General features: G+C 49.2%; 1 protein-coding gene across 1 annotated transcript in view; it reads left to right on the top strand.

Moving 5' to 3' along the window:
- slc5a5 (solute carrier family 5 member 5) overlaps positions 1-24,565 on the top strand; it is an 82,553-nt gene extending 57,988 nt beyond the window's left edge. Inside the window, exons 11-15 of the mRNA XM_086004446.1 lie at positions 3,111-3,197; positions 5,788-5,993; positions 13,336-13,439; positions 21,808-21,920; positions 24,141-24,565. Coding sequence (XP_085860572.1) covers positions 3,111-3,197; positions 5,788-5,993; positions 13,336-13,439; positions 21,808-21,920; positions 24,141-24,338 — 708 coding nt within the window. The 3' untranslated portion in view covers positions 24,339-24,565. The remainder of the gene's footprint in view (positions 1-3,110; positions 3,198-5,787; positions 5,994-13,335; positions 13,440-21,807; positions 21,921-24,140) is intronic.
- The last annotated feature ends 2,163 nt before the right edge of the window (positions 24,566-26,728 follow it).

The following is a 26,728-nucleotide window of genomic DNA, read 5'->3' as shown; positions in this document are numbered from 1 at the left end:
AGAGATCTGTTGCAATATCGGGGATAGGATGGCGTCAGTTTTGGGACGGGGGTCAGGTGTAGAGAAGTGAGCGACTTATTGCTCAACTTAAAATCGAATGTCGCAGGCTCTCCTGATCAGGAAGCTGGTAAACTAAGGCACAGGTACGGTTATAGTGGCAGTGTTTTAAATTCAGTGTCGGGGTGTGGGTGTTGCTGGCAAGGCCGGCATTTATTGCCCCTCTCCTAAGATTCCCTTGACTTGAGTGGCCACTTCAGAAGGCAGTTAAGGGTCATAGAAACATAGAAGATAGGAGCAGGAGTAGGCCATTCGGCCCCTCGAGCCTGCTCCACCATTTAATGAGATCATGGCTGATCATCCAAACTCAGTACCCGGTCCCTGCCTTCTCCCCATATCCCTTGATCCCTTTGGCCTTAAGAAATATATCTAACTCCTTCTTGAATATATTTAATGAATTGGCCTCAACTGCCTTCTGTGGTAGAGAATTCCACAGGTTCACCACTCTCTCGGTGAAGAAATTCCTCCTCATCTCTGTCCTAAATGGCTTACCCCTTATCTTCAGAATGTGAGCCCTAGTTCTGGACTCCCCCGCCATCGGGAACATCCTTCCTGCATCTAGTCTGTCTAGTCCTGTTAGAATGTTCTATGTTTCAATGAGATCCCCTCTCATTCTTCTAAACTCCAGTGAGTATAAGTCCAATCGACCCAATCTCTCCTCATACATCATTCCTGCCATCCCAGGTATCAGCCTGGTGAATCTTCGCTGCACTCCCTCCATGGCAAGAACATCCTTCCTCAGATAAGGCGACTAAAACTGCACACAATACTCAAGGTGTGGTCTTACCAAGGCCCTGTACAACTGTAGCAAGACATCCTTGCTCCTGGACTCGAATCCTCTCGCTACGAAGGCCAACATACCATTTGCCTTCTTAACCGCCTGCTGCACCTGCATGCTTACCTTCAGCGACTGGTGCACAAGGACACCCAGGTCTCTTTGCACTTCCCCTTCTCCCAATCTATTGCCGTTCAGATAATAATCTGCCTTCCTGTTTTTGCCACCAAAGTGGATAACCTCGCATTTATCCACATTATACTGCATCTGCCATGCATCTGCCCAATCACCCAACCTGTCCAAATCATCCTGGAGTTTCTCGGCATCCTCCTCACAGCACACACGCCCACCTAGCTTTGGGTCAATCACGTTGGTGTGGGGACTGGAGTCACAGATAGACCCAGGCCGGGTAAGGACGGTGGGTTTCCTTCCCTGAAGGACATCAGTGAACCGGTTGGGTTTTTACGACAACCCGATAGCTACGTGGTCACTTTCATCGATCCCAACTTTTTAGTTCCAGATTTTTTTTAAAAACTGAATTCAAAATCTGAAAATATCTTGGTGGGATTTGAACTCACGTTCTCTGGATGACAAGTCCAGGAACAAAGGCACCACCTTGCTGTACCCCTCTGTTACTGGACAAGTTTTTCTCTCTCTCACAGGGCAGCTGTCGATCATTCTGCCATCGCCATTTACACTTCATCTAGAGCCACCTTTTGTTCCTTAACTTGTCCCATTACCATCTCCTTTCGCCTTGCACCATCATCCCTTTTGTCTCTTAACCTCTCCTGCCTTCCACCCTATCACAGACCTTCCCATTTGTTCTTTCCTCCCCTCCCCCCTCTCCCAGCCCCTACATTTGCTTAAAAACCTGTTCCACCGCCAGCTTTTTTCCAGTTCTGACGAAGGGTCATCGACCTGAAACGTTAGCTCTGTTTCTCTCTCCACAGATGCTGCCTGACCTGCTGAGTTTCTCCAGCATTTTTTCTTTTTATTTCAGTAAATCAGGGGCCTGGGCTAATGATCTAGAGCATGTTGACTCGGCTTCCTGTTTGCAGCCTAGACGGGGAACAATAGGAAAGGTCATTTTGTAGAATTAAATGGAAATTTAACGTTGTGTTGAAAGACTTCTATCTGGAAATAATCTAGTTTGAAATAGGTCTGGCTCCCAGTGGCTCAGTGGATAAATGCACTGCTCAGTGCGGTGGTGAGCTGTGCAGAGCAGGAAAGATCCTAGGTTCAATCTGTGGGCCTGTTCTGAACTGACTGAGGCCTAAGATTCTGAGGGGAATTGACAGGGTAGATGCTGAGAGGTTGTTTCCCCCTGGCTGGAGAGCCTGGAACCAGAGGCCACAGTCTCAGGATAAGGGGTCGGCCATTTAGGACTGAGACGAGGAGGAATTTCTTCACTCAGAGGGTGGCGAATCTTTGGAATTCTCTACCCCAGAGGGCTGTGGATGCTCAGTCGTTGAGTATATTCAAGACAGAGATCGATAGATTTTTGGACTCTAGGGGAATCAAGGGATATGGGGATCGGGCGGGAAAGTGGAGTTGAGGTCGAAGATCAGCCGTGATCTTATTGAATGGCGGAGCAGGCTCGAGGGGCCGAATGGCCTACTCCTGCTCCTAGTTCTTATGTCATCTTACTGTGTGGCAGTAATTAACCTCAGTGCCTCTGGCCAGTGGCCCCACTCCTGAACCGGAGCCACCGAACTCCCTGCTGCAGGGTTCGTGGGGTTTGGAGGTCAGGTGAGGGTGGGATCCGTTTCCACAGTTGCCATGCCTGCCCACACTCACTGCCCAGACTCAGACACTCGGACGACACACCCAATATCCCAGCGTAGGTCAGTGCATGCGGGAGAGAAGAGGCGGAAATTGCAGGGTGCATGTGGTTTGGGGGGGTGGGGTGTGTGGGGTTGGTGGGAGGGAGGAAAGGGGCATAAAAAAAGGTCACACCTGGGGGTGGGGGGGCAATTTTGACTTTTGGCAATCATGTAAAACGGGCGAAACCGCTAGCCTACCCGGTGGGGGAGTGGGACTGGCTGAAGTGCCCTTGCAGAGAGCCGGCATGGGCTCGACAGGCCGAATGGCCTCCTTCTGTGCTGTAGCCATTCTATGATTCTATGAAATACCTTCCCCAGTTTCTGTTACTGTTCCCATGGAACCAAATATTGAGAGAGATGTTTAACGAGTGTCCGAGCCGATATCACCCGTTATACACTATTGCCCACCTGGTCTCGTACAAGGTCCACTGTAAAATATTTGAACTTCACTCTAGGGTTCCTTCACAGTGATGAGCGTCATCAGTAATCCTTTGTTGGGAGCATTCATCCTTGGAGTATTTCTTCCTCCAGCTAACACCACGGTAAGTACAGGCAAGGTGGCTTTATTAGAGATGGTTCCTACACCAGTTTGCATCAATGTGTGGATCTGAGGTAGGGCACTTTGGTGGGAGATCTTGCGGCAAGTTTACAAGGGGTCCTGTCCTGTTTTATTCCAGCCCAGCCTCCCATCTTGCACCTTCTGTAAACTTGAACTCATCCAGAACTCGGCTGCCCGTGTCCTAACTCGTACCAAGTCCCGTTCTCCCATCACCCCTGACCTACATTGGCTCCCGGTCCAGCAACACCTCGATTTTAAAATTCTCATCCTTGTTTTCAAATCCCTCCATGGCCTCGCCTCCTCCCTATCTCTGTAACCTCCTCCAGGCCTACAACCCTCCAAGATCTCTGCGCTCCTCCAATTCCGGCCTTTTGCGCAGCCCCGGATTTAATCGCCCCACCATTGGTGGCCGTGCCTTCAGCTGTCTGGGCCCTAAGCTCTGGAATTCCCTCCCTAAACCTCTCCGCCTCTCTACCTCTCCTCCTTTAAGACGCTCCTTAAAACCTACCTCTTTGACCAAGCTTTTGGTCATCTGTCTAAGTATCTCCTTATGTGGCTCGGTGTCAAATTTTGCTTCATATCGCTCCTGTGAAACTTCTTGGGATGTTTTAATATGTTAAAGGCGCTATATAAAGGCAAGTTGTTGTCATTGCTGTTGATGCTGTCCTGCTTATCTTCACTCCTCCGATGTGGGCAGCCAGTTGCGTTGGTCAACTGGCAGGAAGACCACTGGAAGGTCTAGGGTCTCCTGGTGCAATGTAGTACGGAATTCAGCATTATACTCACTTAATACCAAGTGACTTGTCCCCTCTACCCATTGGTTTAATATGGTAATACTTAAAGGGCAAGTCTTCCGATGAAAATGTGTTGCGTTTATTAAGGGTGGAGCAGAGCATTAAACAATGGAGCTGCTAAAGATAGTGACAGAGGAATGGGAGAGAGAGACAGATAGAGAAAAGAGGAACCGACATGCCCAGTGCAGTACTGAGGGAGTGCTGCACTGCCGGAGGTGCCATCTTTCCGATGAGGCGTTGACCCGAGGCCCTGTCTGCCCTCTCAGTAAAAGATCTCTTGGAACTATTGAAAGAGCTGCAGAGGAGTTCTCCCCAGTGTCCTGGCCAACATTTATCCCTCAACCAACATCACTAAAACAATTTAGTCATTTATCACATTGCTGAGTGTGGGAGCTTGCTGTGCTCAAATTGGCTACCGCATTTCCTACATTACAACAGTGAATACACTACAGCATTTTGGGTTGTCCTGAGGTCGTGACAGGTACTATATAAATACAAGCTCTTTATTTCTTTCTTTTAGTTATTATTTTATTATTTTTCCTTAATTTTTCCTTGATATATACTTAAAAAGGAAAAATTTGCAGGGGTAAAAGGGAGAGAGCAGGGGAGTGGGTCTAATTGGCTAGCTCTTTCAGAGAGCAGGCAGAGACACGATGGGCCGAATGGCTGTATGACTCTCTCTGTTCGGGCTCTGATGCTACCTGCCATGTCCCTCTCTGTAACAGACAAGAGCAGCCTGAGCTAACTATTTCCCCCTTCCGGTTTAATCTGCTCCTGAGGAGGGTGATAGCAATGGCCTTGGGTCATAAATATAAGACAGTCACTAATAAATCCAATAGGGAATTCAGGAGAAACTTCTTTACCCAGAGAGTGGTGAGAATGTGGAACTCGCTGCCACAGGGAGTGGTTGAGGCGAATAGTATAGATGCATTTAAGGGGAACCTAAATAAGCACATGAGGGAGAAAGGAATAGAAGGTTTTGCTGATCGGGTTAGATGAAGAGGGATGGGAGGAGGCTCGTGTGGAGCATAAACACCGACATAGACCAGTTGGGCCGAACGGCCTGTTTCTGTGCTGTAAAAACTCTATTGTTGTGTTCCTTCACACTAACCTATCAAATCAAATCAAATCAAATCAAATCAAATCAACTTTTATTGTCATTGTTAGTGCACAAGTGCAGTACAACGAAATGTAGGCTTGCGGCTCCTGAGAGTGTACAATTTGGATTAGGACACTTAAACATTCAACATACATTTATACATTTGGCTTGCAGTATATTAGCATAAATATGACCATAATAAAGTGCATTGGCAGATGTGCAGGCTTTAGTGTTTATTTGTGGAGTTCAGTAGGATGACAGCCCTGGGAAAGAAGCTGTTCCTAAATCTGGTCGTACGGGTGCGAATGCATCTGTAGCGTCTTCCAGATGGTAGGAGGGCGAACAGACTGTGGCTGGGGTGGGTAGGGTCTTTGATGATGGACCGTGCCCTCCGTAGGCAGCGTTTCTGATATATATGCTCTATGGTCGGTAGCCGGGTGCCGGTAATGCTTTGGGCAGTTTTGACTACCCGCTGCAGGGCTTTCCGGTCATGGGAGCTACAGCTGCCATACCATACCGTGATACAGTTTGTCAGGATGCTCTCTATAGTGCAGCGGTAGAGATCCCTCAGTTCCCTGGTATATGTCGCCGGTATCCTATTATTTAAGTGGCTCTCTGGGTCCATTAACCAGGGGATCATTTGGATTAATTCCTCCTCTGTGTGGTCTCTTTTTTTCCAGGGTGTATTTTCAGGTATGGCGGCTGGATTTGCAATTTGTCTCTGGGTAGCCATTGGGGGAATACTCTACCCCCCCACCCCCGAGATTATGGGAGTCTTGCCATTGAACACAAACAGCTGTCGTGTTTTGCACCATTCGAACACTACAGTCAACGGCAGCGCGTGGCTTGTTGACACGGTAGCACAGACTTCTGGGGTAATGGAGAGGTGAGAATGATCTCTGCTACATCAGAAAGCTTAATAAACCTCGGCCTAATGCCATCGTCGGCCCCTGTCTCAGCTCGCATGCCCCCATCTGTGTATTTTACTCTCCTTCCTTGGTCTTTCTTATCTCAGAGCAAATTCAGAATTGGAATTTTTTTCATTCAAGATCCAGAGTAGGAAGAAGTGGTTGCAAAAAGATAGAGACAGCACAGCTGGAATCAAGGTGGGAGGAGCAGCACATCTGGATCTGGCGGGGAGAGGGGGCTGCACACCTGGGGTCAGGGTGGGGAGAGCAGGCTACACACCTGGGGTCAGGGCAGGAGAGGAGGGTACACACCTGAGGTCAGCGTGGGGAGAGGAGGCTGCACACCTGGGGTCAGGGCAGGAGAGGAGGGTACACACCTGGGGTCAGCGTGGGGAGAGGAGGCTGCACACCTGGGGTCAGGGTGGGAGAGGAGGGTACACACCGGTCAGGGCGGAGAGGAGGGTACACACCTGGGGTCAGGGTGGGGAGAGCAGGCTACACACCTGGGGTCAGGGCAGGAGAGGAGGGTACACACATAGAAACATAGAAGATACGAGCAGGAGCAGGCCATTTGGCCTCTCGAGCCTGCTCCGCCATTCAATGCGATCATGGCTGATCATCCAAATTCAGTACCCGGTCCCTGCTTCCTCCCCATATCCCATGATCCCTTTAGCCTTAAGAAATATATCCAACTCCTTCTTGAATATATTTAATGTTTTGGCCTCTACTGCCTTCTGTGGTAGAGAATTCCACAGGTTCACCACTCTCTGGGTGAAGAAATTCCTCCTCATTTCTGTCCTAAATGGCCTACCCTTTATCCTTAGACTGTGACCCCTGGTTCTGGAATCCCCGACCATCGGGAACATCCTTCCTGCATCTAGTCCTGTCAGAATTTTATAAGTTTCAATGAGATCCCCTCTCATTCTTCTAAACTCCAGCGAGTACAAGCCCAATCGTCCCAATCTCTCCTCATACGTCATTCCTGCCATCCCAGGTATCAGCCTGGTGAATCTTTGCTGAACTCCTTCCATGGCAAGAACATCATTCCTCAGATAAGGCGACCAAAACTGCACACAATACTCAAGATGTGGTCTCACCAAGGCCCTGTACAACTACAGCAAGACATCCTTGTTCCTGTACTCAAACCCTCTCGCTACGAAGGCCAACATACCATTTGCCTTCTTGACCGCCTGCTGCACCTGCATGCTTACCTTCAGCGACTGGTTCATAAGGACACCCAGGTCTCGTTGCACTTCCCCTTCTCCCAATCTATTGCCATTCAGATAATAATCTGCCTTCCTGTTTTTGACACCAAAGTGGATAACCTCACATTTATCCACGTTATATTGCATCTGCCATGCTTCTGCCCAATCACCCATCCTGTCCAAATCATCCTGTAGTTTCTCGGCATCCTCCTCACAGCACACACACCCACCCAGCTTTGTGTCGTCTGCAAATTTGGAGATATTACATCTAATTCCCTTGTCTAGATCATTAATATATATTGTGAATAGCTGGGGTCCAAGGACCGATCCCTGCGGTACTCCACTAGTCACTGCCTGCCACTCGGAAAAAGACCCGTTTATTCCAACTCTTTGCTTTCTGTCTGCCAACCAGTTTTCTATCCAAGTCAATACCTTGCCCCCAATCCCATGTGCCTTAACTTTACACGCTAATCTCTTATGCAGGACCTTATCGAAAGCCTTCTGAAAGTCCAAATACACCACATCCACTGGTTCTCCCTTATCAATTTTAGTAGTTACATCCTCAAAAAATTCCAGTAGATTAGTCAAGCACGATTTACCTTTTGTAAATCCATGTTGACTTTGTCTGATCCTGTCACTGTTTTCCAAGTGCTCTGCTATTACATCTTTTATAATGGACTCTACCATTTTCCCACTACTGATGTCAGGCTTGCCGGTCTGTAATTCCCCATTTTCTCTCTACCACCTTTTTTGAATAGTGGGGTAACATTAGCTACCCTCCAATCCATGGGTACTGTTCCAGATTCCTTTGAATGTTGGAAGATGATCAGCAATGCATCTACTCTTTCTAGGGCCACTTCCTTAAGTACCCTAGGATGTAGATTATCAAGCCCTGGGGATTTATCCACCTTCAATCCCATCAATTTCCCTAACACCATTACCCTACAAATACTGATTTCTTTCAGTTCCTCCCTTTCATCAGACCCTATGTTCCCTGACATCTCTGGGAGGTTATTTGTGTCCTCCTTTGTGAAGACAGAACCAAAATATGTATTTAATTTGTCTGCCATTTCTTTGTTCCCCATTATAAATTCCCCTGATTCTGACTGCAAGGGACTTACGCTTGACTTCACCAATCTTTTTCTCACATATCTATAAAAGCTTTTACAGTCAGTTTTTATGTTCCTGGCAAGCTTACTCTCATATTCTATTTTCCCTTTCTTAATTAATCCCTTTGTCCTCCTTTGTTGAATCCTAAACTGCTACCAATCCTCAGGTTTACTGCTTTTTCTGGCCAATTTGTATGTCCTCTCCTTGGATCTTATGCTATCTCTAATTTCCCTTGTTAGCCACGGTTGAGTCACCTTTTTTGTTTTATTTTTATGCCAAACTGGGATGAACAAATTCTGTAGTTCATCCATGCGGTCTTTGAATGTTTGCCATTGCCTACCCACTGTCAACCCTTTGAGTGACATTCCCCAATCAATCCTACCCAACTCGCACCTCAGACCATCATAGTTTCCTTTGTTTAAATTCAGGACACTAGTCTCTGAGTCAACCACTTCATTCTCCATCTTAATGAAGAATTCAATCATATTTTGATTGCTCCAACCCAAGTGGCCTCGTACAACAAGATTGCTAATTAATCCTTTCTCGTTACATAATACCCAGTCTAAGATGGCCTGGTCTCTAGTTGGTTCCTCGACATATTGGTCCAGGAAACCATCCCGTAAACACTCCAGGAATTCCTCTTCCACAGTATTGTTACTAATTTGGTTAGCCCATTCTATATGTAGATTAAAGTCACCCATGATGACTGCGGTGCCCTTATTGCACGCTTCTCTAATTTCCCTTTTAATGCCATCCCCAACCTCCGCATTACTGTTTGGAGATCTATATACCACTCCCACTAATGTTTTCTGCCCCATGGTATTTCTCAGTTCTACCCATACAGATTCCACATCATCAGAGCTAATATCCTTCCTTACAATTGTGTTAATCCCTTCTTTAACCAGCAATGCTACCCCAACTCCCTTTCCTTTTTGCCTATCTTTCCTGAATATTGAATACCCCTGGATGTTGAGTTCCCAGCCTTGGCCACCCTGGAGCCATGTTTCCGTAATCCCAATCAAATCATATTCGTTTACCTCTATTTGCGCAGCTAATTCATCCACCTTATTATGAATGCTCCTCGCATTAAGATAAAAAGCCTTCAAGCTTGTTTTTTTAACGCTCTTAGACCTATTAGAATTATTATTTACTGTGGCCATGTTTGATTTAAACCATTGTTTTCTCTGACTGCCACTTTTGTTTTTCTCCTTCCTATCTTTTGCTTTTATCCTTGTTTCTCTTTCCTCTGTACCCCTGCTCAGGTTCCCAACCCCCTGCCATTTTAGTTTAAACCCTCCCCCAGAGCACTAGCAAACACTCCCCCTAGGACATCGGTCCCAGCCCTGCCCAGGTGCAAACCGTCCGGTTTGAACTGGTCTCACCTCCCCTAGAACCAGTTCCAATGTCTCAGGAATTTGAATCCCTCCCCCTGGCACCATTCTGCTAGCCACGTATTCATCTGAAATATCGTTTTTAATTTACCTCCTAACTCCCTATATTCAGCTTTTAGGACCTCATCCTGTTTTTTACCTATAGTGTTGGTACCTATATGCACCACGACAACTGGCTGTTCACACTCCCCTTCCAAGATGTTCTGCAGCCGCTCTGAGACATCCTTGACCCTTACACCAGGGAGGCAACACACCATCCTGGAATCTCATTTGTGGCCGCAGAAACACCTATCTATTCCCCTTACAATAGAATCCCCTATTACTATAGCTCTACCCCTCTTTTTCCTCCCATCCTGTGCAGCAGAGCCACCCCTGGTGCCAGGAAGTTGGCTGCTGCTGCCTTCCTCTGATAAGCCATCCCCCCCAACAGTACTCAAAGTGGTGTAGTCTGTTTGAAAGGGGGATGTCCACAGGGGACCCCTGCACTACCTGCGTGTGCCTAGTACTCTGTCTGTTGGTCACCCGTTCCCTTTCTGCCTGTCCAACCTTTGCCTGCGGTGTGACCAATTGATCAAACGTAATATCTACGACGTCCTTAGCCTCACGAATGGTCCAGTATGTATCCAATCACAGCTCCAGTGCCACAATGCGGTCTGCCAGTAGCTGCAGCTGGACACACTTCCTGCACACATAATTGTCAGGGACACAGGAAGTGTCCCTGAGTTCCCACATGGTGCAGGAGGAGCATACCATGGCACCGGGCTGTCCTGCCATGACTTACCCTTTAATTAATTGCAATTAAGTTAAATCAAATCAATCCCACCAATTACACTTCAGTTAAATGGTATATTTAAAGGCCCTGGTTTACAAACAGTCCCTGATATACCACAGAGGCCTAGAAATTCACTAGCCTTCGCGCCGCTTTTGAGGCGCTAGAGGGACTAGCGCCAGAGTTATGGCCAGTTTAAAAATTCCCTGGGGCCCTAAATCGGCGTTGCACCGGTAGCGCTGCGCCGGCACCGATGACGTCATCGGTGTGCGCAGCGTCCCAGTTGCCGTGGTAACCCGCCCGAACTCCGAAATTGAGTTGCGGCCGCCTCGCCCGTGGCAGCCGCAAGCAACGTTCTGGCAGAGGTGCCTTACTCCAGTTTGCGCCAGCGCATTAAAGGCCCCGCGGCGGCCGGCCACTTTCCCGCCGGCCGCCTGCCCGCAGCTCCCTCCCCGGACTTCTCCCCCCCCCCCCCCGGAACAGATGCAAGCCCGGCACTTGTCCGAGGTGCCGGGCTCATTTTTAAGCTGATTTGCGCGGGCCGCGGCCGGGTGCAGGCAGCTCCTCCTTAACGGGAGGAGGAGGCCTGCACGTCCCCAGCCTGCCGCACCGCATCGGGTGCCGCAGCGCCGGAATTGCGGCGCGAAACGGCAGTTAGCGCTGATGTACCGCCGCAAAGACCCTTCAGTAGCGCCGGCAGCCGTTTGGGCGCGGCGCCACTGAATTTTTGGCGCGCGCAGGGGACTTAGCGCCGGCACTAACTTCCGGCGCTAAAGCCCTGGCTAAGCCAAAACCCAATTTCTAGGCCAGAGACTTTAGAAACTATCGGCTGAAAATTCAGTAGCCTTAGCGCCTCATTTGAGGCGCTAGAGGGCCTTGCGCCGGAGTTATGGCCAGTAGTGAAATTCCCTGGGGCCCTAAATCGGCGTTGCTCCGGTAGCGCTGCGCCGGCACCGGTGACGTCATCGGTGTCTGCAGCGTCCCGGTTGCCAGGGTAACCCGCCCGAACTCCGAAATTGAGTTGCGGCCGCCTCGCCCGTGGCAGCCGCAACCAGCGTTTTGTCAGAGGTGCCTTACTGCAGTTAGCGCCGGCGCATTAAAGGCCCCGCGGCGGCCGGCCGCTTTCCCGCCGGCCGCCTGCCCGCAGCTCCCTCCCCGGACTTCTCTCCCCCCCCCCCCCGGAACAGATGCAAGCCCAGCACTTGTCCGAGGTGCCGGGCTCATTTTTAAGCAGATTTGCGCGGGCCGCGGCCGGGTGCAGGCAGCTCCTCCTTAACGGAAGGAGGAGGCCTGCACTTCCCCAGCCTGCCGCACCGCATCGGGTGCCGCAGCACCGGAATTGCGGCGCAAAACGGCAGTTAGCACCCTTTTCCAGGCGCTAAGACCCTTCAGTAGCGCCGGCAGCCGTTTGGGCGCGGCGCTACTGAATTTTTGGCGCGCGCAGGGGGACTTAGCGCCAGCACTAACTTCCGGCGCTAAAGCCCTGGCTATGCCAAAACCCAATTTCTAGGGCCTAGAAATTGAGTTTTGGCTTAGCCAGGGCTTTAGCGCCGGAAGTTAGTGCCGGCGCTAAGTCCCCCTGCGCGCGCCAAAAATTCAGCAGGGCCGCGCCCAAACGGCTGCCGGCGCTACTGAAGGGTCTTTGCGGCGGTAAATCGGCGCTAACTGCCGTTTCGCGCCGCAATTCCGGCGCTGCGGCACCCGATGCGGTGCGGCAGGCTTGGGAAGTGCAGGCCTCCTCCTTCCCTTAAGGAGGAGCTGCCTGCACCCGATCGCGGGCCGCGAAAATCTTTTAAAAAATGAGCCCGGCACCTCGGACAAGTGCCGGGCTTGCTTCTGTTCCGGGGGGGGGGGGGGGGAAGTCCGGGGAGGGAGCTGCGGCCAGGCGGCCGGCGGGAAAGCGGCCGGCCGCCGCGGGGCCTTTAATGCGCCGGCGCAAAGACTCGTAAGACTCTGTTGCCAGAGTCTTAGTTGCGGCTGTCACGGGCGAGGCGGCCGCAACTGAATTTCGGCGCTGGGGCCCGTCGGCATGGCAACCGGGACGCTGCGCACACCGATGACGTCATCGGTGCCGGCGCAGCGCTACCGGTCTACCGCGGCGTAAGGGCCCCAGGCAATTTCGGCGCCGGCGCCAAATGCAGCGCTAGGCCCTCTAGCGCCGCAAAATCGGCGCTAAGGGCACTCAATTTCTAGGCCGCAAAGTTTAAAAAGAGGGAAATACTCACCAACCAATCACTTACCTGCTTTCTGGTGACATCACACTTCGATTACTTTTTACTTCTCTCCCTCTCTCTGAGATTGGAGATTAGTACACACTGAGGCCTACCTGGCCTCCGCCGCGCTTTAAGTACTCGCCACCGCTCCGAGACTCCCGACACCGCTCCGAGACTCCCGCCGCACCTGGGGTCAGGGTGGGAGAGGAGGGGTAAGGGCGGGAGAGGAGTGTACACACCTGGGGTCAGGGCGGAGAGGAGGGTACACACCTGGGGTCAGGGCGGGAGAGGAGGATACACACCTGGGGTCAGGGCGGGAGAGGAGGGTACACACCTGGGGTCAGGGCGGGAGAGGAGGGTACACACCTGGGGTCAGGGCGGGAGAGGAGGGTACACACCTGGGGTCAGGGCGGGAGAGGAGGGTACACACCTGGGGTCAGGGCGGGAGAGGAGGGTACACACCTGGGGTCAGGGCGGGAGAGGAGGGTACACACCTGGGGTCAGGGCGGGAGAGGAGGGTACACACCTGGGGTCAGGGCGGGAGAGGAGGGTACACACCTGGGGTCAGGGCGGGAGAGGAGGCTATTGGGTTACTGAAATCTCTGAAAGTTGTGATGTCATTTCCTTTATAGACCCGCCATTGCGGAGAAGTTCTATGCCTTATCTTACCTTTACTATGGAATTCTTGGAACATTAACAACTGTGATCGTTGGAATCGGAGTCAGTTATTTAACAGGTAAAGGTGTTAAACATCAGGTTAAACCTGGGAAGGAAGGTATGTGAGCATGGTCATATTATTTTACTATTTACCAAACTTTAAAAAAAATTGGAAAAAAAGGAAAACTTGCATTGATATATAATATATATACGAGAGGGATGGGCTTCAATGGGAGAGTTAGGGCACTAGAGGGAAGGGCTTCAATGGGAGAGTTAGGGCACTAGAGGGAAGGGCTTCAATGGGAGAGTTAGGGCACTAGAGGGATGGGCTTCAATGGGAGAGCTAGGGTACTAGAGGGATGGGCTTCAATGGGAGAGTTAGGGTACTAGAGGGATGGGCTTCAATGGGAGAGTTAGTGTACTAGAGGGATGGGCTTCAATGGGAGAGTTAGGGTACTAGAGGGAAGGGCTTCAATGGGAGAGTTAGGGTACTAGAGGGATGGGCTTCAATGGGAGAGTTAGTGTACTAGATGGATGGGCTTCAATGGGAGAGTTAGGGTACTAGAGGGATGGGCTTCAATGGGAGAGTTAGGGGACTAGAGGGATGGGCTTCAATGGGAGAGTTAGGGTACTAGAAGGAAGGGCTTCAATGGGAGAGTTAGGGTACTAGAGGGAAGGGCTTCAATGGGAGAGTTAGGGTACTAGAGGGATGGGCTTCAATGGGAGAGTTAGTGTACTAGAGGGATGGGCTTCAATGGGAGAATTAGGGTTCTAGAGGGAAGGGCTTCAATGGGAGAGTTAGGGTCCTAGAGGGAAGGGCTTCAATGGGAGAGTTAGGGTACTAGAGGGAAGGGCTTCAATGGGAGAGTTAGGGTACTAGAGGGATGGGCTTCAATGGGAGAGTTAGGGTACTAGAGGGAAGTGTTAAGTCTGTGAATTATTTAGTTAATTAAAACACAGACTAATGAGTAACAATAAAAACAGGTCTTTACTGGTTGGAGGTAGGGACTATACTGAATACAAGATTACTGCACAGTGCTTATATACCGGTGTGTTCACCCCCGGTATTACGTCTACAGCAGCCTGAGAAAGTACTACATCTCTTAAGGTGGAACAGGCTTAAGCTCTGTTAAGGTGGAACAGGTTACATACACAACACTCCTCCCTTCTTAGCTTGATAGTCATCCCCCCCATTTAACATAACGTAATAACATATATACATATATAACTTCATGTTTAACGTAACATATCACAGATTCAGTCTCTGCGGAAAACAGTTCACAGATTCAATCTCTGTGGTGTAGTCGGTTCACGTTACTCATTCAATAGTCCTTTCATGGATTTAACAGCTTGAACTTCTGAACTGATTTGGCTCCGTTCGGAGGGACCACGTGTGTGATCTGGTAGAGGTGATAATGGTTCAGATGGGTCATCTTCTGTTTTTACTTTTCCTTTTCTGCTTCTTGGAGACTCTCTGGGCTCCATTGTCAGCTGCCACAGCTGCCAGCTGCATGCGCAGTTCCTCCTTCTCTTCCTCCTGTTTCCGTCGTAGAGCCAGCTTCTCCCGATGTTCCGTAGACTTTTGGTGCTCCTCCATGATTTCTGCACTTTGGGAGTCGAAGTTACAAGCTGGGCAGGACAGGACATCGTAATATTCGGTGTCGTCCACCAGGTCATGGTAATATTCGGTGTCGTCCTGAGCTAGACCAGTGAGAGGGTCGTCTATTTCCTCCATACCCAGCTGGACGTTAGCCAGCTCTTGTTCCAAATCCAGACATCTTTCCTGAAGAGACTTCTTCATGTGTACCTCTGCATCCAGCTTTTTCTGGGCTTTCAGCAAGTCGTTTACTAGTGACCTCATTTGTGATTTTAATACTTCAACTTCCTTTGGAGATTGATTGATCGGACTATGCAATCCCTCTACCGGAGCAGCTGTTTCAGCGGTCTGTTGTTCTACATTGACGTGAGTCAGCGTACTTTTGGCATCCAATGGCTGCTCTGTTGCAGTCGTTTCAGTCTGTGTCGTCACATCAGCCATCTCAATGACTTTTGAGAGCTCCGAACCCTTTTCCTTTGAAGATCGCAGCTCGTGTTCAAGTTTTTCCCATTTCAGAGTCTTGTCCCTCAGCATATGAAGGAGTTGGCTGACCGTTAACTCTTCTGACACCAGATTATGGCACGCACCTTCAGAACCTGAATCAGCTTTGATTCGTTCGGCCTCCTCGCGCAGATGGTTGGTGTGCTCCTGCTCCATTTTCTCCATCAGTTGCTTCTGTTGACTTTCCAGATTCTCCCACTCTGTAACAAAGAACTTTTTTATTTCATTCATCTCTTGCTCAAAATGGCGAATCATTTGTTCTAATTGCTGTTGTAGTTTGAAATGGAGTTGAGTTCGAGCCCAGTGTCCCTCAAAAATGTGCATATCAGTAGACTTGACAGACTCAGAATTCTCTGTTAAACTATGTTGTTGTTGCTCAGTGGAATTCTGTGCTGAAACTTTGTCTTTTGCACATGGGTTGGTCTTACCATCATCAGTTCTAGAGTCTGGGCTGATTATCTGCACCGAGTTCTCACTCTTTATGGCTTTTAGCGAATGCCAGTCCATATTTATGTTTCTAAACCACTCCCGGCCTAGTAGTGGTGGACCTCCCTCCGGTAGCACATATAAGTCCATTATTTGACTTCCTTCGCCCTTGTTGGCCACTGCAACCTTTATTGTCCCGATGGGGTACACTCTCTGCCCCGTGTAGGTTGTCAATATAATCTCCGTATCCTGTAGGGGAATATGTTGGAATAACCTTCTGTAATCTTTCTTATTCATGACCGACAATGCCGATCCAGTGTCCAATTCCATTTTTACTTGGACTCCTTCTATCTGAAGAGTAACCCAAATTGCCTGGAGGTCTGCACCCTTACCAACGTTGAGTACCCTTAAGCTAGCCAGTTCAATACTGCTTGCGTCTGAATCGGACTCCTGTTCGGCCACCTTGTGTACCTTTGCGTATTTCCCTTGCGGTGACTTCTTGTTGCTGGTCTTCTTCGCTGACCTGCATACTCTAGCTATATGTCCAAGCCTACCACAAGTTCTACATTCTTGGTTTTTAAACCAACACTGGTTCTGATCATGCGTTGTCTTTCCACAACGATAACATTTGCCAGAACTCACACCCAATTTGTGTGCACTGAGCTCCGGTGACCGTAGCTGCATTACTGCCGTGCCTCTCGCTGCGGCTTCGTGTGCTGCTGCCATAGTGACCGCCTTCTCAAGCGTCAGCTCATTCTCCTCGAGCAGTCGCTTTTGTGTATCCTGTTTAAATAAACCACACACAAATTTGTCTCGAAGTCCCGTTCCAAACTGGCAATATTTCGCTAATTTACGCAATTCCAGCAAATATTCAGCATTGCTTTCATGCTGTAGCTGCCTTCTGTCGTAAAATTTAAATCATTCCGCTAGCATCAGCGGCGTGGGGTTTAGATGATCTTTCAGGACAGTAACAATCTCATCGAACGTCTTATCCGCCGGTTCATCTGGTGATAACAGGTGTTTCAATTGCCCGTATGTCTTCGCACCCATTAAATTTAATAATGTTAGAGCTTTATCTTGGTCACGAATTTTATTGGCCTTACAATAATTTTTTACTCTTTCAACATATATGGCCCAATCTTCGAGGTCACTATCAAAGGTGCTAATATTCCCGTGTTTAGGCATTGTAGATTTGCAATTTCTCAGATTTTCTTTTCTTTACTTGTTATCAAAGATGGCGGCTTCCCGCTCTTGCCGTCGTCCTCCGCCCACAAAATGGCGGTTTTCCCGCGCTTGGCGGTCTTCACCCGTACCCCGACGCCGTCTCCCTTCAGCCCCGAGTGCGGCCCTTATCAGCGGATGCGATCGATGGCCCGGCTGCGCCTCGCACTTGAAAGCGGCCCGGCCCTTATCTGCCGATCGCTATCGCCCTGTACCTCTCTCTTCCCCAGTCCTGTCTTCTACTCCGGTTCACAAGCTGATGGAGGCTTCAGGGTCCTAATGCCTGTCATATCCAGTGGGGTGGTGAGTGGTGAGGTTTGAAACCTCTCTTCAACCGCCGTGGAATAACTGCCGCAGGGTAAGAACCTGACTCGTCGCCAGTGTTAAGTCTGTGAATTATTTAGTTAATTAAAACACAGACTAATGAGTAACAATAAAAACAGGTCTTTACTGGTTGGAGGTAGGGACTATACTGAATACAAGATTACTGCACAGTGCTTATATACCGGTGTGTTCACCCCCGGTATTACGTCTACAGCAGCCTGAGAAAGTAGTACATCTCTTAAGGTGGAACAGGCTTAAGCTCTCTTAAGGTGGAACAGGTTACATACACAACAGGAAGGGCTTCAATGGGAGAGTTAGGGGACTAGAGGGAAGGGCTTCAATGGGAGAGTTAGGGTACTAGATGGAAGGGCTTCAATGGGAGAGTTAGGGTACTAGAGGGATAGGCTTCAATGGGAGAGTTAGGGTACTAGAGGGAAGGGCTTCAATGGGAGAGTTAGGGTACTAGAGGGATGGGCTTCAATGGGAGAGTTAGGGTACTGGAGGGATGGGCTTCAATGGCAGAGTTAGGGTACTAGAGGGATGGGCTTCGATGGGAGAGTTAGTGTACTAGAGGGATGGGCTTCAATGGGAGTGTTAGGGTACCAGAGGGATGGCCTTCAATGGGAGAGGAAGTGTACTAGAGGGATGGGCTTCAATGTGAGAGTTAGGGTACTAGAGGGAAGGGCTTCAATGGGACAGTTAGGGTACTAGAGGGATGGGCTTCAATGGGAGAGTTAGGGTACTAGAGGGAAGGGCTTCAATGGGAGAGTTAGGGTAGTAGAGGGAAGGGCTTCAATGGGAGAGTTAGGGTAGTGGAGGGATGGGCTTCAATGGGAGAGTTAGGGTACTAGAGGGATGGGCTTCGATGGGGGAGTTAGGGTACTAGAGCGAAGGGCTTCAATGGGAGAGTTAGGGTACTAGAGGGATGGGCTTCAATGGGAGAGTTAGGGCACTAGAGGGAAAGGCTTCAATGGGAGAGTTAGGGGACTAGAGGGATGGGCATCAATGGGAGAGTTAGGGTACTAGAGGGATGGGCTTCAATGGGAGAGTTAGGGTACTAGAGGGATGGGCTTCAATGGGAGAGTTAGGGTACTAGAGGGAAGGGCTTCGATGGGAGAGTTAGGGTACTAGAGGGATGGGCTTCAATGGGAGAGTTAGGGTACTAGAGGGATGGGCTTCGATGGGAGAGTTAGGGTACTAGAGGGATGGGCTTCAATGGGAGAGTTAGGGCACTAGAGGGAAAGGCTTCAATGGGAGAGTGAGGGGACTAGAGGGATGGGCATCAATGGGAGAGTTAGGGTACTAGAGGGATGGGCTTCAATGGGAGAGTTAGGGTACTAGAGGGATGGGCTTCAATGGGAGAGTTAGGGTACTAGAGGGAAGGGCTTCGATGGGAGAGTTAGGGTACTAGAGGGATGGGCTTCAATGGGAGAGTTAGGGTACTAGAGGGATGGGCTTCGATGGGAGAGTTAGGGTACTAGAGGGATGGGCTTCAATGGGAGAGTTAGGGTACTATAGGGATGGGCTTCAATGGGAGAGTTAGGGTACTAGAGGGAAGGGCTTCGATGGGAGAGTTAGGGTACTAGAGGGATGGGCTTCAATGGGAGAGTTAGGGTACTAGAGGGATGGGCTTCAATGGGAGAGTTAGGGTACTAGAGGGAAGGGCTTTAATGGAAGAGTTAGGGTACTAGAGGGATTGGCTTCAATGGGAGAGTTAGGGTACTAGAGGGAAGGGCTTCAATGGGAGAGTTAGGGTACCAGAGGGATGGGCTTCAATGGGAGAGTTAGAGTACTAGAGAGAAGGGCTTTAATGGAAGAGTTAGGGTACTAGAGGGATGGGCTTCAATGGGAGAGTTAGGGTACTAGAGGGATGGGCTTCAATGGGAGAGTTAGGGTACTAGAGGGATGGGCTTCAATGGGAGAGTTAGGGTACTAGAGAGATGGGCTTCAATGGGAGAGTTAGGGTACTAGAGGGATGGGCTTCAATGGGAGAGTTAGGGTACTAGAGGGATGGGCTTCAATGGGAGAGTAAGTGTACTAGAGGGATGGGCTTCAATGGGAGAGTTAGGGTACTAGAGGGAAGGGCTTCAATGGGAGAGTTAGGGTACTAGAGGGATGGGCTTCAATGGGAGAGTTAGGGTACTAGAGGGATGGGCTTCAATGGGAGAGTTAGGGTACTAGAGGGAAGGGCTTCAATGGGAGTGTTAGGGTACTAGAGGGATGGGCTTCAATGGGAGCGTTAGGGTACTAGAGGGAAGGGCTTCAATGGGAGAGTTAGGGTACTAGAGGGAAGGGCTTCAATGGGAGAGTTAGGGTACTAGAGGGAAGGGCTTCAATGGGAGAGTTAGGGTACTAGAGGGATGGGCTTCAATGGGAGAGTTAGGGTACTGGAGGGATGGGCTTCAATGGCAGAGTTAGGGTACTAGAGGGATGGGCTTCGATGGGAGAGTTAGGGTACTAGAGGGATGGGCTTCAATGGGAGTGTTAGGGTACCAGAGGGATGGGCTTCAATGGGAGAGTAAGTGTACTAGAGGGATGGGCTTCAATGTGAGAGTTAGGGTACTAGAGGGAAGGGCTTCAATGGGAGAGTTAGGGTACTAGAGGGATGGGCTTCAATGGGAGAGTTAGGGTACTAGAGGGAAGGGCTTCAATGGGAGAGTTAGGGTAGTAGAGGGAAGGGCTTCAATGGGAGAGTTAGGGTAGTGGAGGGATGGGCTTCAATGGGAGAGTTAGGGTACTAGAGGGAAGGGCTTCAATGGGAGAGTTAGGGTACTGGAGGGAAGGGCTTCAATGGGAGAGTTAGGGTACTAGAGGGATGGGCTTCAATGGGAGAATTAGGGTATTAGAGGGATGGGCTTCAATGGGAGAGTTAGGGTACTAGAGGGAAGGGCTTCAATGGGAGAGTTAGGGTACTGGAGGGATGGGCTTCAATGGGAGAGTTAGGGTACTAGAGGGATGGGCTTCAATGGGAGAGTTAGGGTATTAGAGGGATGGGCTTCAATGGGAGAGTTAGGTTCATAGAGGGATGGGCTTTGATGGGAGAGTTAGGGTATTAGAGGGATGGGCTTCAATGGGAGAGTTAGGGTACTGGAGGGATGGGCATCAATGGGAGAGTTAGGGTACCAGAGGGATGGGCTTCAATGGGAGAGTTAGGGTACTAGAGGGATGGGCTTCAATGGGAGAGTTAGGGTACTAGAGGGAAGGGCTTCAATGGGAGGGTTAGGGTACTAGAGGGATGGGCTTCAATGGGAGAGTTAGGGTACTGGAGGGAAGGGCTTCAATGGGAGAGTTAGGGTACTGGAGGGATGGGCTTCAATGGGAGAGTTAGGGTACTGGAGGGATGGGCTTCAATGGGAGAGTTAGGGTACTAGAGGGATGGGCTTCAATGGGAGAGTTAGGGTACTAGAGGGATGGGCTTCAATGGGAGAGTTAGTGTACTAGAGGGATGGGCTTCAATGGGAGAATTAGGGTTCTAGAGGGAAGGGCTTCAATGGGAGAGTTAGTGTACTAGAGGAATGGGCTTCAATGGGAGAGTTAGGGTACTAGAGGGAAGGGCTTCAATGGGAGTGTTAGGGTACTAGAGGGATGGACTTCAATGGGAGAGTTAGGGTACTAGAGGGATGGGCTTCGATGGGAGAGTTAGGGTACTAGAGGGATGGGCTTCAATGGGAGAGTTAGGGTACTAGAGGGATGGGCTTCAATGGGAGAGTTAGGGTACTAGAGAGATGGGCTTCAATGGGAGAGTTAGGGTACTAGAGGGATGGGTGTCAATGGGAGAGTAAGTGTACTAGAGGGAAGGGCTCAATGGGAGAGTTAGGGTACTAGAGGGATGGGCTTCAATGGGAGAGTTAGGGTACTAGAGGGATGGGCTTCAATGGGAGAGTTAGGGTACTAGAGAGATGGGCTTCAATGGGAGAGTTAGGTAACTAGAAGGATGGGCTTCAATGGGAGAGTTAGGGTACTAGAGGGATGGGCTTCAATGGGAGAGTTAGGGTGCTAGAGGGATGGGCTTCAGTGGGAGAGTTAGGGTACTAGAGGGATGGGCTTCAATGGGAGAGTTAGAGTACTAGAGGGATGGGCTTCAATGGGTGAGTTAGGGTACTAGAGAGATGGGCTTCAATGGGAGAGTTAGGGTACTAGAGGGATGGGTGTCAATGGGAGAGTAAGTGTACTAGATGGATGGGCTTCAATGGGAGAGTTAGGGTACTAGAGGGATAGGTGTCAATGGGAGAGTAAGTGTACTAGAGGGAAGGGCTTCAATGGGAGAATTAGGGTTCTAGAGGGAAGGGCTTCAATGGAAGAGTTAGGGTACTAGAGGGATGGGCTTCAATGGAAGAGTAAGTGTACTAGATGGTCTTTTCTTTTGCTATGTTCTTAGGGCCAACCAAGAGAGAAGACATTGCCGATGGTCTACTCTGGTGGGATCTTTCAAAAGGGAAATCAGTTTCCGTACCAGAAACTGAAGAAACTGAGCGACTAAAGAACAAAGCGGTAAGGATAACATTTGAGCAATATTAGATTGACCATAACACAGCGAGCACGGTCTCATAAGAACATAAGGACATAAGAAATAGGAGCAGGAGTCGGCCATTCGGCCCTTCGAGCCTGCTCCGCCATTCAATGAGATCATGGCTGATCTTCTGTCTCAACTCCATTCACGGGCCCTATCGCCATATCCCTTAATGCCCTTACTGGTCAGAAATCTATCGACTTCTGTTTTGAATATACCCAATGACTGAGCCTCCAAAGCCCTCTGTGGTAGAGAATTCCAAAGATTCACCACCGTCTGTGTGAAGAAATTTCTTCTCATCTCAGTCCTGAATGGCCTACCCTTTATCCTGAGGCTGTGGCCCCTGGTTCTAGACTCCCCAGCCAAGGGAAACATTCTCCCAGCATCCATCCTATCAAGCCCTGTAATAATTTTGTGTGCTTCAATGAGATCCCCTCTCATTCTTCTGAATTTAAGAGAATACAGGCCTAGTTTACTCAATCTCTTCTCATATGACAGTCCCGCCATCCCAGGAATCAATCTCGTGAACCTTCGTTGCACTCCCTCTATGGCAAGTCAACCCTTCCTTAGGTAAGGAGACCAAAATTGTACACAGTACACCAGGTGTGGTCTCACCAAGGCCCTATATAATTGGAGTAAGACTTCTTTACTCCTGTACTCAAATCCTCTTGTAATGAAGGCCAGCATACCATTTGTCTTCCTAATGGCTTGCTGCACCTGCACATTCACTATCAGTGACTCATGTACAAGGACACCCAGGTCTCTTGCCCACCCCTGCGCACAGTCAGCACGCTTGGTGTGTGGGAAATTTGTGCAAACATTAGCTTCTTTCCGAGCACTCTGTGACACAGTGTGGTTGTTGATTAGGATCAGGATGGTTCATGACCTTAAGCGAGGAGGATGTGCAGCATCTCTTGGATGGCATCTATTTTGACGTGGCATGGAAGTAGTATCTGCACGGGAGGGAAAACTGAGTGACCAGCTTTAGTCCGAATTGATTTATTTTAAACTGAGCACATTGCAAATTTTATCTCGTTCCTTCATCTCACTACAAGCCGTTGTTCTTCGCCTGACTGACCGCCTTAAGAATTTCCCCATTTAGACTCCTACAAACCTGTGACAGCCCCCTGCCCTCTACAACACATGTATCCCATATTCTATTTCACGCTCTACAGGGCAAGGGGGGGCGGAGGGTATATCTGGCTCTGCGGTAGAATAGCAATGCTTCAATTCACCAGACACAATCAACACTAAGATGAACACCACGTTACCAATCCCTGTGGTCATTCTAGAATGGTTACAGCACAGAAGGAGGCCATTCGGCCCCTCGAGCCCATGCCGGCTCTCTGCAAGAGCACTTCAGCTAGTCCCACTCCCCCGCCCTTTCCCCGTAGCCCTGCAAATGTTTTTTCCTTCAGGTATTTATCCAACTCCATTTTGAAAGCCATGATTGAATCTGCCTCCACCACCCCTCTCAGGCAGTGCATTCCAGATACTAACCACTCGCTGCGTAAAAAGATTTTGTCGCCTTTGGTTCTTTTGCCTTAAATTTGTGTCCTCTGGTTCTCGACCCTTCCGCCAAATGGGAACAGTTTCTCTCTATCTACTCTGTCTAGACCCCTCATGATTTTGAACACCTCTATCAAACCTCCTCTCAACCTTCTCTGCTCCATCAACACTACACAAACAAGAACCACGTAACTAATGTAACTTTGAATCGGTCCCACTTCAGAGACTTAAGCACAAAACCTAGGCAAAGTGCAGTGCTGAGGGAGTGCTGCATTGTCAGAGGTGCCGTCTTTCGGAAGAGACGTTAAACCGAGGCCCCGTCTGCTCGCTCTGGTGGACGTAAAAGATCCCACGGCCACTATTTCGAAGACGAACAGGGGGGTTCGCCCCAGTGGCCTGGCCAATATTTATCCCTCAACCAACACCCAAAACAGGTGACCCTGTCATTATCACATTGCTGTTTGAGGGATCGTGCTGTGCGCAAATTGGCTGCCACGTTTCTCTACATTACAGCAGTGACTACACTTCAAAATGTGTTTGGGATGTCCTGAGGTCGTGAAGGGCGCTATAGAAATGCAAGTTCTTTGTTTCTTTACCTCATCATTCTCCAACTAGTCCTTCAGCACACGGCCCTCTATTGTGGAGATTACGCTCCACCTCACCTCGCTCACCACTTGCTTCCTTATCCGTAGGTTATAGTCTTGGAAAGCAAGAGTTCCTCAATTAACCAGAACGGATTGACAGCATCAATTCTTCCCGTCAGTGAAAAAACAGGCCTCGATGAAACAGAGGTTCAGGCCGAGGAACCCACCCAATGGAACTCTATCACGGATGAAAACTGCTCCTCGTTCATGGCTGACTTGCCTTCGCTGCCAGAAACCTGTGTTTGAATCAGGATACCTCCCAACAAGAGATCCAACACAGCTGTGTCCAAGCCATGGTTATCAGTGTGGCTCCCAGCTCACTTGTCCATTGTACATCCACATCAGACACTTATTTTCCAAATCCAGTCTCAATCCAATTTGTGCTAGTGATGGGATCACAGAAAAAAATTACCTCTAATTCAACACTAGTTGATATGGAAGTGGCAATCTCTTCCAGTGGCCAGAGGTGATGGTGGGGGGTGATTGGGGGGGACGGGGGGGACGTGAGGGGGGGGGACGGGGGGGGAATGGGGGTGTGCTCAGGATGCAAGAAATATCATGTACGTGTGGAGGGAGGAGGGTGTTCTTCTAAAGGTTCAGGATCAGCCATATTGTTGGAGGGGAGTAGAGCAACCTTACTCTGTATTGGATTGGGGACAGTGTAGAGGGAGCTTTACTCTGTATCTTACCCGTGCTGTACCTGCCCTGGGAGTGTTTGATGGGACAGTGTAGAGGGAGCGTTACTCTGTATCTTACCCGTGCTATACCTGCCCCGGGAGTGTTTGATGGGACAGTGTAGAGGGAGCTTTACTCTGTATCTAACCCGTGCTGTACCTGCCCTGGGAGTGTTTGATGGGACAGTGTAGAGGGAGCGTTACTCTGTATCTAACCCCGTGCTGTACCTGCCCTGGGAGTGTTTGATGGGACAGTGTAGAGGGAGCTTTACTCTGTATCTAACCCGTGCTGTACCTGCCCTGGGAGTGTTTGATGGGGCAGTGTAGAGGGAGCTTTACTCTGTATCTAACCCATGCTGTACCTGCCCTGGGAGTGTTTGATGTGACAGTGTAGAGGGAGCTTTACTCTGTATCTAACCCATGCTGTACCTGCCCTGGGAGTGTTTGATGTGACAGTGTAGAGGGAGCTTTACTCTGTATCTAACCCATGCTGTACCTGCCCTGGGAGTGTTTGATGGGACAGTGTAGAGGGAGCTTTACTCTGTATCTAACCCATGCTGTACCTGCCCTGGGAGTGTTTGATGGGACAGTGTAGAGGGAGCTTTACTCTGTATCTAACCCGTGCTGTACCTGCCCTGGGAGTGTTTGATGGGACAGTGTAGAGGGAGCTTTACTCTGTATCTAACCCGTGCTGTACCTGCCCTGGGAGTGTTTGATGGGACAGTGTGGAGGGAGCTTTCCTCTGTTTCTAACAGGCTGTTTCTGTCCTGGGTGTGTTTAACGGGAATGTGTAGTGGGACCTTTACACTGTATTACTCCCACTATATTATCCTCAACCCCATGAGCCCTAATCTTGTGTAATAATCTTTTATGTGGCACCTTATCAAATGCCTTTTGGAAATCCAAATATACTACATCCACTGGTTCCCCTTAATCTACCCTGCTACTTACATCCTCAAAAAACCCTAATAAATTTGTCAAACACAATTTCCCTTTCATAAAACCACGTTGACTCTGCCTAATCATGTTATGATTTTCTAAGTGCCCTGATACCACTTCCTTAACAATGGATTCCAGCATTTTCCCAACGACTGATGTCAGGCTAATTGGCCTGTCGTTCCCTGTTTTTTCTCCCCCTCCCTTCTTGAATAGCGGTGTTACATTTGCTACCTTCCAATCCGCTGGGACCTCTCCAGAATCTAAAGAATTTTGGAAAATTTAAACCAATGCATCTACTATCTCTTCAGCCACCTCTTTTAGAACCCTAGGATGTAGGCCGTCAAGTCCCGGGGATTTGTCAGCTTTTAGTCCCATTAGATTCTCTCGTACTTTTTCTCTACTTATATTATTTACGTTATGTTCCTCACCCTCATTAGACCCTTGGTTCCCCACCATTTTTGATATGCTTCTTGTGTCTTCTACTGTGAAAACAGATACAAAATATTTGTTTAACATTTCTGCCATTTCCTTACTCCCCATAATAATTTCTCCTGTCTCAGCCTCTAAGGGACCAACATTTACTTTTGCTACTCTCTTCCTTTTTACATACTTGTAGAAGTTCTTACAATCTGCTTTCATATTTCTTGCTAGTTTTCTCTCATTCTATTTTTTCCCTTTTTATCAATTTTTTGGTCAACCTTTGCTGGTTTCTGAAACTCTCCCAATCCTCCGGCTTACTATTATTCTTTGCAACATTATAAGCTTCTTCTTTCAATCTAATGCTATCCTTAACTTCTTTAGTTAGCCACGGTTGGATCACTTTCCCCGTGGAGTTTTTCTCAATGAAATGTATTTTTGTTGAGATTTATGAAATATTTCTTTAAATGTTAGCCACTGCTTATCTGCCGCCTTGAATCTCGGCCTGGAGAGACCTGTACATCAAATCTGCTGGAAAGAACAATGGAGAGGCCCAGGGAAAGAGCTCAGAGTGCAGCCCCCACAGTCTCTTCTAAATCGATGCAA

This window comes from Somniosus microcephalus, chromosome 13, assembly GCF_052327205.1.
Source record: "Somniosus microcephalus isolate GS21.2 chromosome 13, FLI_Smic_1.0, whole genome shotgun sequence".
Taxonomy (NCBI): domain Eukaryota; kingdom Metazoa; phylum Chordata; class Chondrichthyes; order Squaliformes; family Somniosidae; genus Somniosus; species Somniosus microcephalus.
This window is presented reverse-complemented; position numbering and strand designations above follow the sequence as displayed.